This window comes from Sturnus vulgaris, chromosome 3, assembly GCF_052056855.1.
Source record: "Sturnus vulgaris isolate bStuVul1 chromosome 3, bStuVul1.hap1, whole genome shotgun sequence".
Lineage (NCBI taxonomy): Eukaryota > Metazoa > Chordata > Aves > Passeriformes > Sturnidae > Sturnus > Sturnus vulgaris.
This window is the reverse complement of record NC_142245.1, coordinates 37,733,098-37,751,452: the sequence shown is the minus strand read 5'-3', so window position 1 is coordinate 37,751,452 and position 18,355 is coordinate 37,733,098. Positions and strand designations below refer to the sequence as shown.

At 34.9% G+C, this 18,355-nt stretch overlaps 1 protein-coding gene across 4 annotated transcripts in view; it reads right to left on the bottom strand.

Moving 5' to 3' along the window:
* Positions 1-18,355, bottom strand: part of BIRC6 (baculoviral IAP repeat containing 6) — a 171,078-nt gene that overhangs the window by 54,650 nt on the left and 98,073 nt on the right. For all 4 annotated transcript variants that reach the window (XM_014876424.2, XM_014876465.2, XM_014876433.2 and 1 more), the window contains exons 56-63: positions 17,782-17,925; positions 15,983-16,112; positions 12,431-12,562; positions 9,882-10,049; positions 9,101-9,274; positions 5,532-5,728; positions 3,130-3,430; positions 286-503 (exon numbers count right to left, since the gene is read on the bottom strand). In XM_014876424.2, the coding sequence (XP_014731910.2) occupies positions 286-503; positions 3,130-3,430; positions 5,532-5,728; positions 9,101-9,274; positions 9,882-10,049; positions 12,431-12,562; positions 15,983-16,112; positions 17,782-17,925 (1,464 nt within the window). The remainder of the gene's footprint in view (positions 1-285; positions 504-3,129; positions 3,431-5,531; positions 5,729-9,100; positions 9,275-9,881; positions 10,050-12,430; positions 12,563-15,982; positions 16,113-17,781; positions 17,926-18,355) is intronic.

Sequence of the window (18,355 nt, the reverse complement as noted above, 5' to 3'; positions counted from 1 at the left end):
TCTCCTGCCCTAAAAGAGAAGGTCCAGTGAAAGAAACTGATTACACCTTAATACCTCAAGACAAGCCTTCTTTCTCTACTTTCATGAAAAGCCTACTTTCATGATTACTATGTTTATTTGCAATTATTTATTATTTATTATGACAGTTACCCAATCAAGTACTTCACAATTATTTTTAATATCTGCAAAAATTAGGCTACAACAAAAGCAATGAGATTACTCTATTTTTTAAATTAAAACTCTTATCACTTCTGGGTGGTACACACCACATGCTGGTAACCTCACCTCTGCCTGGCTGGGGCTGGAGTTGGGCACTCTGGGTGCGTGGTGGCTCAGGGCAGACAGACAAGCCAGGATGAGGTGGATGGCCCCGATCTCCAGCGCCATGCGCCGCAGCAGCAGCCCGTCATCAGTGGTCAGCGGCGTCGTGCTGAACAAACTGCGCAGCACGTGGAACGGCAGCGTTGGGAGCACGTTTGCTGAAGGAGACTGCAGGATGTGACCTAGGTTGGAGAAGAAACACATCAAACCCACATTTTCTTTCAATAGTTCAACACAGTCTATTAATCTCTGCAGTAGTTTATGAACATACAGAAATCTACCAAGGACTTACACATTCACATACAATAAAGCTATCTAATACTGTGTTTCTCTTCAAAGAAAAATTGCATTATGAGAAGAGTGTAGAAGAAAAAATGTTTCTTTATTTTATTCACAGATTTGGTAAAGAACCCAATTTTAAAAATCTGATTTGCCATTTCTAGGGAGAAAACTGGTTTGGACTAATTTTTAAAAAAATACAAATATTTTTTAAATCATTCTAAATACAGCAAAGTAAAGAATGCATGTGATCAACTTAGAGCAGCTCAGCTGACAAGCAGCAGTAGTTTATCACATGTAGGATTCTTTTTTGTATTAATGCACTCACACAAACCAAGTTTCTACTGAAGTTGAATACATGGTGAAATTCTAACAATTTTAATTAGATGAGTTGCACGTATGAATTTTGCGCTACAATTACTTAAAATTTTTAACCCCTACGCATTATGAGCAGGAAGTTTCTTTTTAAAAGCCACATTTCAAATAATGGGGTGACCTATTAAAGGAACACACTCATATATGGGAAACTGTCTCAATTTTTTTCCTGCATTTAACAATACATTTCACATTCCTTCCCCAGTGCATACATAAAGAGAGGCAACTGACAACTGGAGATGTTTCAAACAGTGAAAATACTTTAAAATATGCAATTCTGTCCCAATGTTTGCTACCCATTTTAAGTATTTTATTTTCTCCCTCATCCTAAGAGTTTACCAGCTATATCATGATCCAGATATTTAAACAAATATGTCTGTATTTGTGTGTATATGTATCTACACACGCACATACAAATGTTAATTCATATCTATTTGATACTCTTTGCAAAGACAGTAGCAAGAAGGAATCAAAACTCCTCCGACTGGCATCTTCATAAATAAAATCAAAAACTTCTGGAAAATAAGCCCATCTAATAGAATTCCATAACTGCAGGCATAACCAAATCCAAAAAGAGAAAATCTAAACATTTGCATATTATTTATCTTTGCAGACAACTGAATCCATGCTTTAATCTATAAGCCATAGATTTATAATTGCAGGTCTTCATATTATGCAAGAAAGTAATGAGATTCTACATGTGTGAAAAGCTGCATTTCAATCAAAAAAGGAAGATATTTATAATTTATACAGAAAACTAATGTGGATTACTGGGTACAACTGAACCCCCATTTTGTAGACTTTAATTTAGACATTCGGCTTTGGGAGAAGAGAAATTGGCTGTTTAGGCCAGCTATAACAAAGGCAATGAAGGAATGAAATTACTGTCAACAAATGCATCAGAGAAAGAAGAACTATTGGCCATAAACTGCATAGACAAAAATTAAAGCAGTCCCTACCCATCGAAAAAATTATGTTTTGGAATGGTATTGCAATAGCAGTAGTGGCTGCACACACACACAAAAAAGAAAGCAACGCAAATACTGAAGGTGTCTTTATTTAAGAAAAAAAAAAGATTATAAAAATTGCCTGCAGTAGTAAGGGACTGGGACTACTCTAGGAACTGCATATAGTTCCTCAGTTATTTACCACTCAAATTAGGTGGGTGTAAGCAGCTAGATTGAATTTTTATTGCCCAATTTATTCTCATCTACTGTCCTGCACCTAAGTACAAGAGAAATAAAAAGATAAGCAGAAGGGAGGGCAAAAAAGATTCTTGTTTTTCCAGCTGGTCTCATGAGGTCCATGTTGCACACCACTCCATAGAGTGCTAAATAAAGACTAACTTCTGATGACTGCAGCCTAGAAAAACCAGCATGCTTTTCAAAGTCATAATCACAGAATCATGTAGGTTGGAAAAGATCTTGAGATCATCAAGTTCAACTGTAAACCTGACACTGCTCAAGTGCACCACTACAGAATATTCAGTGAAAGGAAATGTCTTAAATGCACGAAAACGTATTTCATACACACTCTTCCAGTTTTTCAAAACAATAAGAAACACAAATGTTAGAACTATATGCAGAATTCCAGGTTCATTTGCAAAGATGTTGACAACAAATTTTTTTCCTGGTTTATCTGTTTAGTCTTTGAGAAATATCCCATTTCTCCCTCTGAACTCACACCATCAAGGCTGAGTTTCTGTTTAGGCAATTTAATCACCATAATTTTTAGATCTTACTCTCCTTCTCTAAACAGTATTATTCAATGATTTAGTCTATATCTGTTGTAGCTTTGCTCTTATCCATATTATTCTGAATTTGGTTGCAGAATTATAGGATGTTTGCTCAATTAGTTGAGCATTTCCAGCTACTCAGATCATTCTGTCTGAATGCAGTCATCCTGACAATGTCATTGTAGGTTTTATCAGTGCTTATTTTACAATTACTCAGAACCATTGAGAACCCTTGAATACTGATGATTGTGATACAACTTTGCCAGACAGAATTTAATAGAGACAAGTTTATCAAAGATGCCTGCAATGCACTTCTGCATAAACGAACTCGAACTTCCTGATAAAAGCAATACAGTGCAAATAAATTTAAGTAAAATGATCTGTGGTCTACAAAGAAAGGTAATAATTACAGCACATACTTCCTTCACCATCATCTGTAACTCCCAACACCAATCTCAACAGACACTGAGCATGTTTCCGTTCTTTTAGCAGCACCTCAGCATAGCCCGGGAGACGGAGAAATAAACCAAAGGCAGCCAAAGAATGTGCAGGTATGGGAGACATAGTCTGGACTGTTGACTTGATCGGTGGAGGTTCTGCAGCAATTGTTTCTGGTGCTTCATACACCAGTTCTCCTGATTGTTCAATGGTAACCCATTCAAACTGATCACTGTCCTTCTGCTTTTCCTGTGTGGCTGACGTAACCACTGGAGTGCTCACCTTAACCAACAGAAACAACAAAGAAATTCATTCAGTTAAACACCTTAAAGAAAAATTCTATTATAGTAAGGATCTAAAAGACATGCAATCTTAATGTAGGACACAATGAAGAAATCACATGAAATACTCTACCATTTGCAGATACAGGGACCATGCCAAATGGCTGAAAAGGGCATACTTGTTGCATTTTCAATACAGTGCTAGAACGTTGTGCTCTTACAAGCAAGCAAACACATTTTGCCAACCTAAATTCCTCAAAGTGTGTTGCTTAAATATAGAGGTGTAAGAGACACAAATTACTCTGAAGTAAATATAGACTAATTTATGTACCATATTGTTAAATAAGAAAGGGCCTTTTATTTTTAACATTAAATACTGTCATCATAAGTACTTAATTTTTAATTATGTATTGCAAAAAGAAGAACAATTAATCATAACGCCTTTAAAAACAAAGAATAACTTCAGGTATCTTAGCAGTTTTGTAGTAACTCATGATCCTTTTGAGCTTTTGATTGATTTGGCAGGCTTTATTACTATTATACTCTAACAGAACAGTCTGTTTTATGACCAGAGGACTGTGCAGTTAAGCATTATGATGGGAATCAGAGTTTAAGGGGGTAGTAGCTGAACAGTGCCCCAGGACACAATCAAACAATTCAAATAAAATTATGACACCGAGGTTCCTCTCATAATTAAACATTACAGAGCTTTCAGGCTTTCATGCTATTCAGATAAACTGATTTGATCATATTGAGAATTTTAGTACTTATCACCAGACTGATCTAAACTGGAAAAGATTAATATGAAAAGCCTTCACAGAAATTATCCAGAATACCAAATTCCTAATTTAAAGTCAAAGCCATGTTCTACTGCATTTATTCCAATTATCTTCACATCAGGAGAAACAGAAGTACCAGTGACTTGGAGAAATATAAAAGTAAAATTAAAGAATTAAGTCTGGAGAAATCATCAGTCTTCACTCCAAATAGTCTGTTTGGTATTATTGCATTTAACTTTTTTTATGGTTCACAGGATTCTTACTCAGTATTTGAATCTAAACATATATCTCAAGCTAAGAAATTGTGAAAAGACAGTAAGTTCCCAGGACTAGAGAAAAAGAAGGAAAAAAAAGAATGAAATTTCTCATGGTCACAAGTCACCTTCCATGTCTTGCAGAATTCCATTATATCAGTATTCTTCAATACAGAGTACCCATTATCTCTCTTAGGATTCATAATACAGTAACTGTTTATATAAATACTTTTGCTTAACTTGTAATTTTTGAATTGTATTGGTACTAGACCTCTAAGGCCTTTGTAGAACTGTTTACAAAGGATACATACTAATTATTCAGTCTCACTACAGGGTTCCTATGGTTGCCACAATTTTACAGTCAGGATACCGAATAGCACCCTTAATTCATGATTAATTCAGTTTCAAAGGGAATAAGTATTCTTTTCTCTTAGGAGTATCAACCAAAAACTTCAGCAGTATAGTCAAATAGAATCTGAATAGCTCACAGGTTATTTTTTCCCTTTTTAGCAGTGTGTACTTAGAACAGCAGCCAAAGGAGAATTCCATGCTAATGCCACTACTGACACTTTGAAATGCCTATCAGTGCATCCAGAGGAATTCTATATATAAGTATACAAATAATATCTATTACTTCTTAATATAATTAAGATGATATTGTTATTTATAATAATAAAATTACATCATCTGCTTTGAGAACTGAATTTCACTTAGCCATAAAAATATCTATGAGGGTACACTTCCATGAACAATTAAATGATAAGCACGTATGCCTTTATAGCACAACAGTAACTTTATTTTACTGCACCCTCAAGATATTTTAAGTTAACAGAAGCAGCTTGCCTTGGTCCCACAAGGACATGGCTACTCAGGCAGTCTATGACATGGACAGGGAAGCACATGTACAACTGGACAGGGCTGTGGAGTTATGCACTTGCCCATTTTAAAGTAACTTCCTCACACAACTTAGAAGTTAAACTGAACCATAGAGAAAGATATGGAAAATGCTGTCCTTAACCAAACAAAATACTCTCAGCATGGTTTCTGATATATATTTTTTTCTACTCACTTGTTGAATTACATCAGGATAAAGCATAGGGAGTCTCTCTGCAATAAGAGCCAATCCACCCATGCCTGCAAAAACTTGCAGTGGAGACTGAATGGGACAGGTTTCAAGAAGTGATTCATCTAGAACTGCATCCATACACTCATCCCCAGGACTGATGGCTTCATCCTCAGGGCAAGGTCCCAGTAAATCTGCATGCTCTACAAAAACCCAAATGTAAAAGAAATGAATACATATCATCAATACTGTGTTTATTTCTTTGTCCTTGTTTAATAGTGGATTTCAAAAGAAGGCTCCTTCTCAACCAAAGACTGAGCCAAGAACCTGAAATGGATACAAGAATATCAAAAGAAAATAAAAATGTTAGAGGTACCTTTTGCCATTGATAGCAGATCCATGTCAAACTCAGCATTATTTATACAGGGCTACATGTTAATTATTAGAATTATTAGCTTTATTAGAATTTGACCTATGCCTTCAAGACTTTGCTAATCTTGGACTTATGACACTTCTTAACACTCTTTCATATACAAGTGTAGGTTTGTTATTCTCCAATAAAGAGTTTATAGCTGAAGAAAGGAAAGATAATCTTCACCTTGAATTAGTTTTGCTTCTCACATCTCTTCTCTGTGAGGTGTCAAAATGACCCTCTGCAAAAGGCATGAAATTTAATAAAAAAAAATCATGATCTGTATTTCTAACTTTCTACTTGCCTCCATCCTCCCATTTTATGATTAAGCACCCTAATATCTTGTACAACACACAAAAAAAATGAACATTCTATGAACTTAAGCACACAAGTATATACAGAATATACAGAACCCTACCACAATTCCTTATTATTCCAAAAATCAACCCTTTTTGCTAATTGCCACGGGGAAACTTCAGTGAATATTCTGTATAGTTAATCTAAAACTCTGTTTTGCAGATTATATTTTTAAGCAATGTAATGCTAATGCAGGGGTCCTCCAAGTCTTCATAGTACAGCCACATCAAAAGGCAGGAGAGATCAAGAGGTCTTAGTATCTCTTCACTGTGAGCAGTCTGACACTCCTGATAATCCTCGGTTATACTCCAAATATATAGCACATATGCTATTATTTGTTATATACTTGCAGAAACACAGAAGCACATTAAAGAGTAACTTGTGCAGCTACCAAAACAAATTTCTTATGAAAAAATTTTTAAACAGCAGACACTGTATCTTTTAACAGATACTTCATCTTTTAGAACTGTTTCTTTGATTTGAAAGGGAATAGGAAACAGCAGGTCTTTTCCCCATCCTAATTCTCAACTTCTGAACATGCAAGAAGCACCATGTTATAAGGACATCACTGATATGTGGTAGGATGACACTGCTTTGGAATAACATGATCAAAGTGCAAGATTTAATAAGCTTAAATCAGGGACATGTAGGAATATGTACGTCAATTCATCCTACTTCAAACACACGGACTGTGAGAAGTCTGTCTGTAGAAGTCTTTCATAGACTAAGAAAAGGTCACAGATACTTGCAAAGAGGATAATCCTTGTAAGAAAATGTCCAAACGTAACACTTTCAGTACATACAGCTTTGATGTCTAGTGTTCTAAAGGACACAGGCAGAAATCTCTGTGGAAGAGCTCCTTTTCCCCAGACAGTGGGTGAGAGTGTCACAAATTTGCTGGTATCAGCAAGGAACTGCCTTCCACCAGACATATGGAGGATTTCACCTCTCTAGGCTGAACATGATTTCCAATTCAATTGCTTGCAATGACATGAACTGATCGGACCACGAGGAATGTTAGATATCCTTCATAATGATGGTTTTAAAATAAAGATTATGACAAAAAACCTCATCCCTCTGTTTTGCAGTGTAAAAAGCATTCCCAAAGGAAGAAAACAAGAAAATAGAAAACACAGAGAAAGCTACTTCTCTGCAAAAGATACTTGAAAAGTAAGTTCTTAGTGAGTAAGGCTACAGGCAGATCCTTTCACTGTGAGTGCAAATACAGTACCATCTTCAATATTCACTCAAGGAGTTACACTTCAGTATGCTTCTCAAATCCTTGCTTTAGTTAATCTTCTAATCCAATTCAAACCATTTCACCTCCATGAGTATTTTCCAAGTTTTCAGTGAAGTCATGCACTTCAGCTGTGGAAAACTGATGATCTCAAAAAAGGCACTGAAGCATACAGAAAAAATGTTAATAAATGACACTTTTCCTCAGGTAGTAGTAAATGTAACACTAGAGACACCATGTGAAGCTATAAAATCTATCTAGCATGGATGGTGTCAAAAAACAAGCAGTCTACTTTAAGAAGCAAGTAAAAGAGCACTGATATATAAGAATGATTTCTCTAGATATTAGAAACTAGACATGAAAAAGCAGTAGCTCTGACCTTCATCGTTGATGAGCGATGATTGTAAATATAACTAATATTTTGCTATATAGCACCACAGATCAATGGATTTCTAATGACAAACTCAAATTTTCAAAAATATTTGTCAAGTTTAAAAAAAAAGTGCCCAGTAACTTAATAAAAGTTCAGAGGACCTTTACGTCTTCACATTGAACCTTCTCTAACAATTTGAGTTTTATTCAAATAGTAAAATATTTAATGTATATTTAGAATTTAAATAAAGAGTGTAACTAAACAAAAGTATTCTTTGAAAAAGGTACACCTCTCAGTAGTGTGAGAGATACGTATATTCAGACACCGCACAAAGTCATGAAATGTTTATTTTGGACCAGATATCAAGGAAATTTTAATTTTTTTTCAACACTTCTGTTTTTTATCTTTTCTAGAAACAGAGTAACAAGTGAACAGTTATTAAAAGAATCGCCTGTCTTAAAAGATCTGAATGATTAATTTTGGAATTCCATGCTGTGTCAGCAAGCTGATGATTAGCAGATCACAATTTGTTCAATTTCAAATTCCTATTTCTCTAAGTCTTGCCTAAAGGAATGATATAAAAATATTTCAGAACAGATTCCTGGGATAGATCTCCTCCCTCCCCCTTCCCCAGCAAGTAGATAGCAAGCAATTGGCAAAAGTATCACCAAGAAATACATCATATTAGAAAATGTTAAATACTTATATTAAATATTTTTAAAAACTGGAGTTTTAAGACCTGCTTAGATGTGTTAAGAGAAATCCCCATTTTCTAAGTAGCATTTGGTACCTAAGATACTGCAATAAAAAATTTCAGGCTTCTCTAACCCATATGGTTTCAAACCGTTCCTGCGGCACTTAATCTGCCCTTGTTACCATCACAAACACTTACTAGAGAGAATTGATACACATGTCAAGAAATAAGATACACTGTGTCTATACAATCATAATTGTATCACATAAAATATTACAATGAAAAAAGAAAAGTGAAACCAGAACAACCATATTGGAGCATCTTATAGATACAATTTAGGCAGGCAGTGAATTTGTACTTTATCACAAAGTTTAGCTCTTGTCTAGAAAATCATCCAAGAAAATACAGAAAACCACTGTTTCTCATCAAGTAAATCAAAACAATTTTTGTCCAAAACCCCCCCATTTTTAAAAGGAGTATATCAAAAAGGAAGAACACTCACCTTTTTCTGTGTGAAGACGTTTAAATGAGTCTGTTTTTGATAAGCTTGGATCTGAGATTACTTTGGAACCAAGTTTAACTGTCAAATCTATTGATCGGTATCCTTGAGGGAGTTTGCGGTCATACAGCAGAGTCAGAAGCTGGGCAAGTGTCATTTCAGCTGGTAATGGCTGACCTAGACAACAATGGCATCAAGTCAGTGAGGAAAATTCTGATTGGGTTATTTTAACATACATATCCAGGTTCTATTCATTACTTGCACCACACATGCCAAGTGGACTAAATATCATCTGGCTCCAAATTAAGACCTTAATTTTACCATTTGTTCTCTTGGGAAAAGGGGCCTCATCAGTTTGGAACCAATCATCAAACAGATCTATGCCAACATTGCCTAAGACAGCTCTGAGCTGAGAGCACAAGCACTTGGCACATTTAACAAATGGCTAAGGCTGTAATTCAATGTGCATTTTAAGTAGGTACTGGCTGTCCTTTTCTGTTAAATACCACCTTTGCATCACTCTTGAATTGTAGGGGCATAGAGATGTGTGTGACCAGAAGGTAAAATGGGTGGTATTGAAAAAAGTGGAAAACAAAGAAACTAGCAATTCTTTTTCAGGCTGCTGCTATTACAATGCTTTCCAGTTGAAATCTGTTTACCAGCCCAGAAGGGCTCCACACTTCCAAGATGTTAATGCCTATTACCATTGTAACAACTTCCTGATCACATATCAGCCACTGAAATGACCATAATTTTGATGTTTAAAATGTATTATTAAAGTTACCTGGTAGTAGTTTATGGTATAGATGAAAGACTGGAACACTAATGGTTTTGCTGGAAGATTCTCCTCCTGAGGAAGTACCACCAACTTTATCTGTCATCACTCTTCCTCGCCTTGATGGTGGACGGGGAGGGGTGGATGAAACAGCTCTTTTTGACTGAGATTTCAAACCTAGTACAGAAGTAAAAAATTTCAAGTTGTTCTAGTATTTAATACCTTCAGTTATCCAAGATACAACACACTCAAAACCTTCAATGATAGAAAAATGTAAAAACTTTACTTCACTGGCTAATTAAGTACTAGAATAACATTTACATATATAACATATTTGGATATAATCCCAGTAGTTTTAGTTAAAAGGCTTTGCACTCACCTAAGCCCCATACATAAACCAAACCATAACTAGATGACACCATGCATAAAAAAAGCAAAAGCTATTCAATTCTGCTCTTGTTAAAGAGAGTGTCTCACAACGGGCCCTACAGCAAAACTTTTTTAGGCTGTCTTTTTACCTGAAAGCAAGAAAGGCACAATTTTCCAAACTGACAGACATTTCAGCACAGATTACAGATAATAATAACTTGTCTGGCCTACAAAGATGACTTGAGCTGCAGTACTGACAGTACCACATGTGATGAAAGGTATCTTTATATGTGCTTTTCAAGTTCCCTGGCCCCAAAACATTTGAAGTAAGCACTACATGAAAATTAGGAGGCAGAGTAGCTACATAAAAGCTTACTGTTATTACACAATAATAAGGCAGCAAGACTGCCTTATCTTAGGACACCTTAAGGTGACTTAAGGTACAGCAAAATTATACTGCAATCATAAACTCTTCAGTGCAGGTGACAGACCAAGGTAAAAAGCCAGCAGGTCAAGACACAAAGACATACAATTACTAACTTATCATTGTCCAAGAGCTGCCACAAAACTAACAACACCCACACTTCAAATACTGCAATACACTCTGGTTTCAGCTGGTCATTAGAAGCTGTTGCTCTAATGAGCAACACACTGTCTAATAATCCCAGTAAACTAAACTAGCTTGCCTCAGGAAGATCAGGCTGCAAAAACCATCTTCTCCCTCTATTAATTTTACCCATAGGTAAAAAGTCAAATACTTTTAATCTCTTGAGATTCTGAGGACACTAAGAAACCCTCAAAATATATGAAAAAATAATGACAAAAGAAGAAAATATTGGACAAACAGGTAGTAAAAACAAATGAAATAAGCAAAAATAATTGTATAATAATAATAATAATAAAGAATAAGTAAAAAGCAAATGAAATAAGTTTACATTTAAACTCTTATTAAACTGAAGAAAATTGGAAACAACATCAGAAAAAACTGAAATCAGCTTCTTTTTAATCGAGAATGGGCTGTATTAGGCAGCAGGATGAGTGATGCAACTGGAATGATATGGCTGACTATGCTATGCCCTATCTTCAAGCTTGGCATAATATTTCTTTTCCTGTGATATTTTTATTAGTGTTTTCGCCCTTTGCTTGGACCTATTAATATTTTAGATACTACTAAAACATGCTTAACTTGTTTAAGAGGCACCTACTGTAAATATCTTGTCAGATAAAGATGCTGTAATTAACATAGCTATGTTGTTCTAAATGTATACCAAGTTCAGTGAAACTGCTGCCCTATTCAACATTTGCTTTAAGAATTATATCTACATCTAAAGCCTGAAATAAAAAGCTTAAGAAATATTGGTGCCAAAAGTCAAAGGAAATCAGCATCTCTGCTTTATGCTTCATGAAGTGTGAATGAACTTGAGGTACCTCAATAATGGCAGAAAGCTAGATAGGAAGGAAGTAGTTTGAAGTTCATGAATCAACTTCAGACTGAAAGACTAATGATTTGCAATGACTTTCTACAGTTCATCTGAACTGTAACATTTGTGTATTAATGCAAAATTACTATGTTCAATCTATATCCTCCAACAATAGGTCTGAAGGAAAAGGGCTTACATGAAAGACTTCTGAAGGTTCCACTCATTAGTTTTTATAAACTGAATGCTTTGAAAGAAGCTCCAGTATTAGTTGTTTCCTAGTGGAATAACATGGTTTTATGCCGACATTTCCATCTGGCAGTTTTTAGCAGAGTACCATTAGTTGTTGTGCGAAGTATGTGGATATACCTTTTATTTCCAAAGCATATTTTGGAAAGAGAGGTGATTAAACTCTGTTGCATCAGCTACTGCAAAAAGGTAGAAGCAATAATACCCTCCAAGCTCCAGGAGTGTCTTTAATAAACACTGTAAAATACCCTAGCAACAGCATCCACAAAAATATCACTGACACATATATTTAGGTGCATATATATTTGACAAATTTGTCAAAATACTAGAGGCAGCTGTTTCACCAGGAATCAATCTTGGCTGCCTAACAGTCAGTTACATCACAATTGTAGTTCTGGGTACTATAATCTTTCTAACCATCACTGGTTATAAAATTAATTACTGGTAGGTATTTTCTTCCCCACACACACTTTTAACACCAGAAACATCCATTTTATAAAAGATAGAAGAAAAAAGACATACCAGAAGCAACAACAACACTGTAATTGTCCTGAAATCCATTTTCTGCTTTAACTTTTTCTTTCTCTTCATAGTTCTTTTTTTCTTTATCTTCCTTCTGTTCATTAATCAGCTTAGCTGTAATACTGGGTGTATCTATATGGGGATGGAGGGGACAAGGCAAACAAAGAAAGATAGGAAAGAAAAGCATGTCAAGACACTAAGTTGATTTTATTAGTTTCTAAGCTTTAATAAGGCTATTCTCAACTACTGTAATATCTCAGAGTCCCAACACAGGCAGCAATACCTGTGTCAATACTCATGAATTAAAGTATTACACTAATTCTGTCCCCTTCTTCCCCCTAAACTCTGTTCTCTGACTATTTAAATCTGTTACAGTTTAAAATCATTACTTGATGAGCCAAGTGTTTTCACATTAAAAAAAACCTACTAAATCACTGCAATCAACCAAAAATGAGATTAATGAGATTAGGCAAAAAATCTCTATCCAAACCCAATGAACTAAAAAACCCACAAAAATCTCGACAAAACAGAAACAGCAAAAAAATCCAAAACTTTTTTTTAAAAGACAGCTGCAGACTCATTTAAATAGGCTCTTGTATTTGGGTCTGGATATCTCTTGCTACATACTGATCCAATTTGGTAAATTCTCTTCCTTTGAAATTGGAAGAAGCCTAAAGTACATTATGCAACCAAATCTTGAGCTGTTTGCTTAAGAGAACCTTAGATTACTGCAGTTCAACCATTTTGGTTCAATTATTAGTGTAGATCACAACTATCAGTAAGTTATTAAATCCAGTTTAATTTATTAAATCACTGATGATTGGTGATAATGGATGACCTCATACCCTGTACATTACAACACTGGCCACTAAATGGCCAAGTAATTCTCTAATTGCTTCTGTGTACTAACTTGTTTCCACATAGCCACAGCAGCTTTCAGGTATAACCAGACTCAAGACCTAGAAGCACCATCCAGCTACCTTTAACTGTGTGTCACCAGTGGGTGAGGTAATGAAAGGAATGTGGTTTGGCTACTTGGAAATATATTAGGATTTGTGCCTGAAAACACTAGTTCTGTCTCTCTTAGACAGCAGTGAAGACTAAAAGAAGATACAGAGTGAGAAATTACTGCCACTTAGGGCTCAACATTCACACACATACACTCTCTCTATGTACAGATCTGTGTGTATATATAAAAGCACATATGCGTGCATATGTGTTTGTATATATACACACACAAAAATTATCTATGGGACTATGTTTGGTTTTGGCTTTTTTAAATAAATGTCATCATTCTTGTTATTATCACTATTATTATTATTATTATTAAATTTCAGAGTTGCTCTAGTTTTGTCCTAGGACTCAATGTCCACTTACTGCTGGGGAATTTAAAGGTCATTAATAAAATTATTAAAGAAGGTTAAACAATGGTATTTTAACTATTCAGCCGATACCCAGATTTGTTATTCAGTTTTTCTGACTCAAGCAGTAACTCAAGACTAAGGTGCATGAAATGCAAAACAACTGGTACTCATTCAGGCAATCCTATCTGCTGTGTACTGTACATTTCCTCCCCGTGGTGAAGGGATGCAAGCAGCAGATGTATCAATGATTTTAGGACCCTTTTCTCCCCTTCTTTTTTTTAAAGCTGGGGAAAAAAAGTACGAAATGAATGTGGTTCTTGTGATTTATTCATGCAGAAAGTATGAAATGGTTAATTTGAGACATTAACAGTAGTAAAGAAAAAAAGTTAACTCAAGGGACAGATTCTGACACAGGATCTTCATGGCTTCCTATTGCTGTAAGGGTGACAGTCTTTCTTTTCTACCCCAGTCCACCCCTTCTGTCTCTCATCCCAAACACACAGCTTGCTCTTCTTATATTCAAGCCTTCTTTACTCCATCTTAGCCACGGACTTCACAGAACGCCATACAAGAACCACAAAGCCAAGGCATAGCAATCCTGTAGCAAACCCTAAAGTTATGGTGCCCTACAAAGTCAGCACTTGATAATTTTCAATTACAGACATTACAGATTACCACATCATCACATTCTCCTCTCCAGTCCTCACTAGCACTGGCAATCAAGCTGACAACAATACACCACTAAGGCAGCTACTCAGTACAATTTATGTCACTGCTCAACAACTGATCCCTATTTCGTATGAAGGGACCATCCCACCTATTACAGTAATGAGATCCTCGTGCAGTCTGTGGCCAGAAAAACCTTAGTCACATTTCACACATGACTCTCTGGACAGTAAGTAAACATTGAATTTGATCAGAAATAGTAAACCATTCCTTGATAAATAAGACACAAGTATTTAGCTAGGAATGGGTATTTTTCTATTAAAATCCAAAACCACATCTTGTCCTATCTAGTATTCTGCCAAATAACATTTTAGTACTCCTATCAGCTTGTTAGGTAACATTTGTTGCCCCAACAAATTTGTTAGCAATTTCAATGGAAAATTCTTTCATATATACGAAAAAAGCAATATTTGCTTTTAACTCAATGAAGACCCATCTCACAAATTAAAAGCTGATCTACAGTGAGTTCCAAAAAAGTAGACATTCGAGTAAACCTACATACAGAAGCATACAAAGCTGCCCATTCATCTGGCTAGGTAAGTGCATACCCTTCAGTGCACATCTCCCACATGGCAAACACATAACTACTCTAACAATCTTGGACTTTTCTTTTGTATTATTGAGTAACACATTTTAAGAATAAAGAGGAAGTCATGGATTTGCTAATTTTTTAAATACTAGACATGTATAAAATTGATTTTTCACTTAGCAGGTCCAAACAATTTTTGCTCTATTTATTACTAAATGAGAATCAACTTGCATCTTGCCTGGTTTTACCTAGAGAGTTCTGGCACAGACATGACATCTTCAGTAGTAATTCTACTCTTTAACTAAATATTAAAATCTTATTAACCCTAATCTTTACCATATGGTTCTGTTTCCTAAAGTATTACATAAACAATAAAATTAAAGGTGGAATTAATTTCAAGATTAAGATGTCTACCATTTAGGAGTCAAAATCCATATTATGGTCTGTGAAAGCCCAATCAATAGAGTTCCCTACAGAGAGGTTCATCTCTCAGGGTATATTCAAGTAGTATAACTGTAAGTACTGAAATTTACAAAACAAAAAAATTAATTAATGCCTTAACATTATTCTCTCACTGTGCACAATTTTAAAATTACTATCTAAAAGTAAATGGTACTTTAAATTTTCCATTTAGTAAGCAAATACAAATATTTATATACCAGACAAATGTATAACCACAGAAATTAGATGTAGCCATTATCAAGGTCCTTTTCACAGGACATACATCTCCACCTTGAGATGTATCACTAAGCTTCAGAATATTTAACTGACAATATTTGGGGAAACTTAGTGAATGGATGAGAGACAGTGTGTTTTAAAGACTAATATCTGCAGTATCATTTGTATGGTCAAACAAACAATATAAGATTTTTTCATTTTTAAGCAGCATTTGAAAAACCAGCAAAACAAAAACATAAACTATGGCAAACTTGCCTGACACACGATCAAGAACCTCTGCTAGAGTTGTCGAGACAGGCAAGTGAAGAGTACGAAATTTATGTCCAGCTCCATACATTGGATGTTGAATTACATGACTAGTAGCATTAATTCTACCTTTGTACAGCTGAAAGGAAAAAACAGTCAACATTAATTATGACTTTAACACTGAGAAATAACTCAAACCACTACGTTCTTATAAAGCTATGTCAGCTAGATAAAGCTAAATTCTTAGTGTGCTAAAAAAGAAAACTGACATATCCTTCAACTTTGGAAGTATACAGTAAAAATTCATCAAATTAGGACATGTTTAGTTTTTTAACTCAAAAGAATTTGTTTTGAAAGCCGACAATATTTTTAGGACCAGAAATAGTATGATATCATCCTTGCTTTAAAAAATCCAATTATTTTACATAGCTGTAAAAATGTCTCTCTTTTTTAGGAGAAAAATTGCATGCCTGAGACTTGCAATTATTTGGGAAATTAAAACTTAACTCAAACTAAATATTGAAAACTAACAATATATTTTGAGTAGAGAACTCTGACTTGAGGAGGAAGTTTATTCTAGACTTAATAGCTCCTTTTTGTTATTATGACAGGTAACTGAGTCGCTATTAGTTAAAAAATGGCAAATATTTTACCATAATGTATTTCAGACAGCCCTGAAGACCTGTTTATTAATATGCACTTAGAGGACCAAATTATTGTTCTGCAATGCAATTTGAAAAACTGTATTTGCTGACAACCAGAACAAAGCTTCTGAAATAGTTTGGCAAGAAAAGTTTTAAGGCAAAAATGGGGACTCAATCTTTGACAGGTTATTTAGTTGGATATTCTGGAAGTATATCCTGTACATCTACTTTATTTTTAAGGTTTCTCTTTGCATGTTATAGGTGGAATCATCTCAGTAAGAACACAATTTCCCAGTGTTTTTAATAGAAGAAACTGAATTATGAAAACTTCAAGACATTTTTTTCTGCTTTTACATGTCTACTAACAGCTTTCTGTAAAAATCTATTGTATGTAAAACAATTAACAGAAATTTGATATTACCTTCACATTATCAATGGACCTGTTTACAATTACTCAGTCAAGTTAAAACATTTAAATGATTGTGCTAAAACTGTGTTTGTGCCTCCTTTTCCATTTTATACTATCCAATCCAGTTTCCCTCTCATATATCCCCTGTAGTATTTTACTTTTGAGATGCAGAAACCAAAGAACTGACTTTTTCTGGATGAGGGTATCAGATCTCTTAAAGAAACTTGTGGTTTTACCCTATTTTTTTAGTAATAGCCTTCAATGGAGAACACTTCAGACATCAATTGTAGTTGTGTTCCAGTGAAGCATGTGGAACCATAAAGCATACATCTATATTTATCAATTAATTTACATATTTGTCACTCAATTTATTCATAGCATTTTGGCTAACTGCTGAAGGATGTCTGCCAATTTTGACTGTGACTGATCCTTAATGAAACTGCTAAGGACTTCTGGACAGATATTTTATTTATATTTATTGCTAGTGTCTAATGGTACTTAAAAAACCTTCTGTAAGAGAAATTTCAGTTGTCAGATCCTTCAGAAGCAGTATATTTCTAACAAATATTTTGTGTTATTGTAATAATGCCTTGAATTTTCTTCTAAAATGATGAGTTACAATTCAACATCACTTTCCAAAATTCTATAATGTGCACAGCAGAAAAAAGCTGCTGTCTAACATTTCAAAGTTGAATATACTCAGACCTAAGGCTAAATTTATTCCACGTTTACCATACGGTATCAAAAGTTCTTACTGGACAAGGTGACTGAAGAAACAAAGTCACTTTCTCATCCTCTAGCATCAGCTGCAAAAAAAGCCTCCTAATAAATCCTGAAATATTTCCAGAGGTTGGGAGGTTCCCACGCTGAGGAGAGGACTGGAACAATTCACAGAGAACCTGAGAATGCAAAATGATATCAGATTTAAAATATTTCTATATTTAGGTCTTTAAAATATAGCTCTACACAGTCATAGTAGGCACTGTCTGAGATCCAATTCCAGTTATCACACAAACCAGCTGAGAAATGAGCACCACTGAAGAAAACACCTGCAGCAAATAAGGCCCTTAATATAAAAGTTTAAAACACTGACAACATCAAAGTAATTGTAAACATGTAGATTTCTCAAAAAGATAAAAAACCAAAATAAAGTAGTTATAAAAACAGCCTCTGAATCCCTAAAGCAAACATTTCCCACAGCATTATGCACTATTACTCCCAACTATTAACAGAGAACGGACTCAATTTGTTACTGAGTTCTACTACTTTCTAGAGCATCATCATTTTTAATGCTGAAAAACCATTTTTTCGTTATACTTGTATTCAGCT